This window comes from Trachymyrmex septentrionalis, unplaced genomic scaffold, assembly GCF_001594115.1.
Source record: "Trachymyrmex septentrionalis isolate Tsep2-gDNA-1 unplaced genomic scaffold, Tsep1.0 scaffold127, whole genome shotgun sequence".
NCBI classification, from domain to species: domain Eukaryota; kingdom Metazoa; phylum Arthropoda; class Insecta; order Hymenoptera; family Formicidae; genus Trachymyrmex; species Trachymyrmex septentrionalis.
The window spans coordinates 797,933-801,941 of record NW_017304406.1 but is presented as its reverse complement, the minus strand read 5'-3'; the positions used below and the strand labels follow the sequence as shown (position 1 = coordinate 801,941).

The window sequence follows — 4,009 nt, the reverse complement described above, 5'->3', positions numbered from 1 at the left end:
ATATATACTTAATATATTAAACAATAATAATTCAGAGTACTTATTTTCTTTACTTCTTAAAAAAAGCGGAGAAGTTTATTATTTTTTTTTGCTCAGAATTATTCTTGTTAATTTAATATAGTCTATAAAGGAAAAATGCATATTTAAGTTCGGAAACGAAGCATTACTAAAATTTACAATATAAGAAATTTATAATTTACACTTGCAACGCATTAACTTAAATCAATTATCGACGCAAAAAGTTTGTATTAGTATTTTAATTCCATTTAGTATTGTGTTATACGTACAATTGATCAATAAAAAATTGGAAAATATATTAGTACATGTACATCTACATATTGATACACAATACATAGATATATATTTTTCTCCATATCTCTGTCACATCTTTGGCATTACCATTAAGTATAAAGAAATATCGATATAACAGATGTTTCGTTGAGAATTTACTGATCATTATTTTCTAGTATCTTCGAACGTCTTTGGTTTCTCATTCGTCTGCGTTTGATTCTTGCCCAATGACCTCCCGTAGATGACATAATCGTCAGATTCTGGATCGTAACCGTATGGCCGTAACGACTCGAACTCATTGCGGCGACCATAACCGTCGCTATAGGGTCCTGAGTAATAATCAAAAGACGGATGTTGGTAGCCGCCGTTACCGTACGGTCTTCGATTACCGTAATAATTCGATGTCGGTGCGAAACCATTCGGTCTGTACTTGTACGGTGCGCCCTAGAAATTATTACTTTAAGATCAATACGAAAATCAATAGAAAACTTATGAATTACGTAAATATGATGGGACTTGAACTGTGAAAATTAATAAAGTAGCAATATTTTTCTTTAATTTTTCCGAGATAATATTTCAGAAAATAGAATTTCAAATATATGAGCACGTTAAATAATTTGGAAACGGATGAATAGATGTAAATTCTTTTTGTTACAGGATAATATGGGTAATGATGCCCTTCAGACAATCCGGGGAATCTTTTGCTGTTGAAACAACAGTACTTCTTCTCATTTGCGCAATGGCCCTAAAATCAACATTATGCAAATTTTGTCAAATTTTTCGGAATTATAAATTTTCGAGTAACAAACTTTCAATCGGACTCACGAATTTCAATCCGGGTGATGGACAATTAAAACTGTATCTGCATTTACAAGTATCGAACTCACGATAACGGGGATCATCTCTGATCCATGGTGGTACTGAATCCAAAATACCATCGGGTCCATTCGGTTCGAAACGAGCAGGTCTGAAATAGCAATAATGTCCCTACATTTTTTTACATTTAAAACAGATATTTAATACAACATTTACTTTATGCAAAATAAAATTTTAATTAGCAAGATCGTAAAAGGTTTTGGCATAATTTGTCGCATAATTCACGACAATTTGTGAAGTAATTCAATAATGGAATTTTATAGATAAACATATACATAAATCTAACGCAATTTATGAAAAATATATATGTTATTTATCAGTTAGTAACTCAAATATATGCTATTCCTTATAAAATATTATTATGGCTGAACTGTGCCTCCCATGCAATTAAATATACGAATGGGAATATCTAAATTAAGCGATCTCTGTGGAGTGGTGATGCTATATATTTTAATCGGATCATTGGAAATTTAATATAGAGTGAGCTAGGAAAGTACATTGGGAAGTTGACGGAAAATCTCGATTTTCCAAGATTTTTTTTTTAATAAATCTACTTGAAAAATGCGATTTAAAGGGATCTCTAATAAGATTACATATATCATACCGAATTCATCGAATTGTAAATAGTCTTGGCAATTTTGGAAAGTCAATTAATCCAATGCGTATAAACATATAAATAAATGTATAAACATAGAAATAATTGAATATTTAAAAGAAGGGTTGCTGTAAACAGAATGAATGAAATACCTGCCGATTATTCCCGTTGGTCCACCGGGACCCACGAGAACGCCATTATTGCCTTGATATGCTGGTACGAGCGGTCTGCCATTGGGATTGTAAGGGCCTGTATTCTGAGGTCTAAATCCTAACTGAAGGCCGTTGTTGAAACCATCTAAATATTCAGAAGGCTCGTATACCTGATACCTAAAAGTTGCATCAGCGAGAAGCTATTACCTAAATGTGCTACAAGTACATACAGATTTCCCTAAAGCTGACTGTCTGATTTAAAACCGACATAAATATTATACAATACTTTTTTTTTTATTTAAAAGTACTATTAATGTATAATTATGCAATTCTTCTTTCTATAAAAGATAGGATGCTGTAGCATCTTCTTCATGAAAAGAATGTGCTAACGAAAAATATATTTGGCACGAGATGTTATTACGTTTGTTGATGAAGTGTATAATTTAATCAATATGACAGGAGAAAAATATTCAATAATATAATAGATAAATAAAATTTAATAAAAAATTTGAATAAAGCATAATTACATATAAACGTGTAATTACATATTAAATATTGTTATGTAATAAATCATTGACACATACCTGGTATCGATGTCTCGGTTGATTTTTGGTTTATCATCATTCCAAGTCCAAGATTTATCATTTTCAGCGGTTGCTGTCGCGATCGCGGTGAAAAAGATCAAAAGAGAAACACGCATTTTTATTATTTGCCGAATAGCAGAATCAAGACATTTAATGCAATACATCTCAGTTAATATTGGCAGAAAAGAAAGACGTTTGGACACGCATAACATTCGAAGTCGACTAAACGAGAGTGAAAGTGAATCACGTCTTTATATATGCATTGTGGGATGGTGAACGCATCGCTACATTTCGAGGTCTTTTCAGTTGATAATTATCTGCGATCAATGGACTGTATTCCTTTGTTTTTAAGTAAATTATCTCAAAAATTCAGCTGTTTCACAATATGCAATATCATATTTTTTAATGAGTAATTCTTAGTAAAAATATGAATTCAAAATATTATGTTTTGAGTTTATAACTACAGATAATTGAAATTTAAATTATGCATTTATGTTTTCATAAACATTACTAATATTTAATAATTAATATTTTAGATTTGTATAATGCCGATTTATAAAAATCTTCTATGATCAATCTTCTAACTAGCAAATAATTTTTTCAAGTACTTAGCTTTTAATATATCTTATATTATGTAATATTTTATGATAACATATTTTTGTTAACTATTTTTTATTTGACATTTTACAATCATGACCTTTTCAATGCGCAAGATGACGTTATAAAAGAATATCGTTTTTTTTTTAAATAAATATTTTTATTTTCATCTTCTGCTAGGAATACTTGCTTGATTTTTTTCACATTCAGTAGAAGTGTTGCTTTAGCATGGAATCTTAACGTGAAAAGAATATTTTAAAAAATCTTAATTTTTTTGTAAAATAATAGTGAGTAATTCAAATGTTTATATAGTTTCTTGACTTCATGGTAAGTAAAATATCAACATAAATAAATAATAAAATTTAATCCAGAATTAAATTCGCCATAAAACTCAATCGCGAAATTACAATAAGCACACCAGCTGACTTACAAGCGTAACTTATTGTAATACGATGTAACGTTGGTAAATCCAATCAATTTTTGAGTCCGATTCCGTTCCTTCAAGCGTCCGTCCTTCGAACTGGGAAAACCCAGTTCTTCGACTCCGGAGAAGAGAAGTTACTTGGTTGGTAGCGTTAGTATGTACGCGCTCTTTGACCTCCTTCTTAAAGTAAAGTCGAGAGACACATGGCGTAACGTTAATTCCCGCATCTTGTCTTGCTCGACAGCAAAATTACCACCATTAAAGATTTTTAGCCTTCACTTTTGAGAAATACATCCTTTATTAAATTAAATTTGCCTACAAATCCGCGTCATATATATGTCAAATCAAAACTACAAATACCTACTACGAGTACCTATAAAATTATATTTTTATTTCGTTGCTAATTTATCTTGAAATTGTACTATTTTGTAATCGATATAAAAATTCTATTTTATTTTACTATATACATACACATATATGTATATATGTG

General features: G+C 30.3%; 2 protein-coding genes across 5 annotated transcripts in view; one reads left to right on the top strand and one right to left on the bottom strand.

The window, feature by feature from the left end:
* LOC108756397 overlaps positions 1-4,009 on the top strand; it is a 16,536-nt gene that overhangs the window by 4,447 nt on the left and 8,080 nt on the right. The gene's annotated exons all lie outside the window — the stretch shown is intronic.
* LOC108756505 lies at positions 279-2,710 on the bottom strand. The gene is made up of 5 exons (XM_018500380.1): positions 2,499-2,710; positions 1,915-2,091; positions 1,117-1,258; positions 947-1,036; positions 279-735 (listed from the first exon to the last, which is right to left on the bottom strand). The coding sequence occupies exons 1-5, from the start codon at positions 2,708-2,710 to the stop codon at positions 457-459; spliced, it is 900 nt and encodes a 299-aa protein (XP_018355882.1). The 3' UTR covers positions 279-456.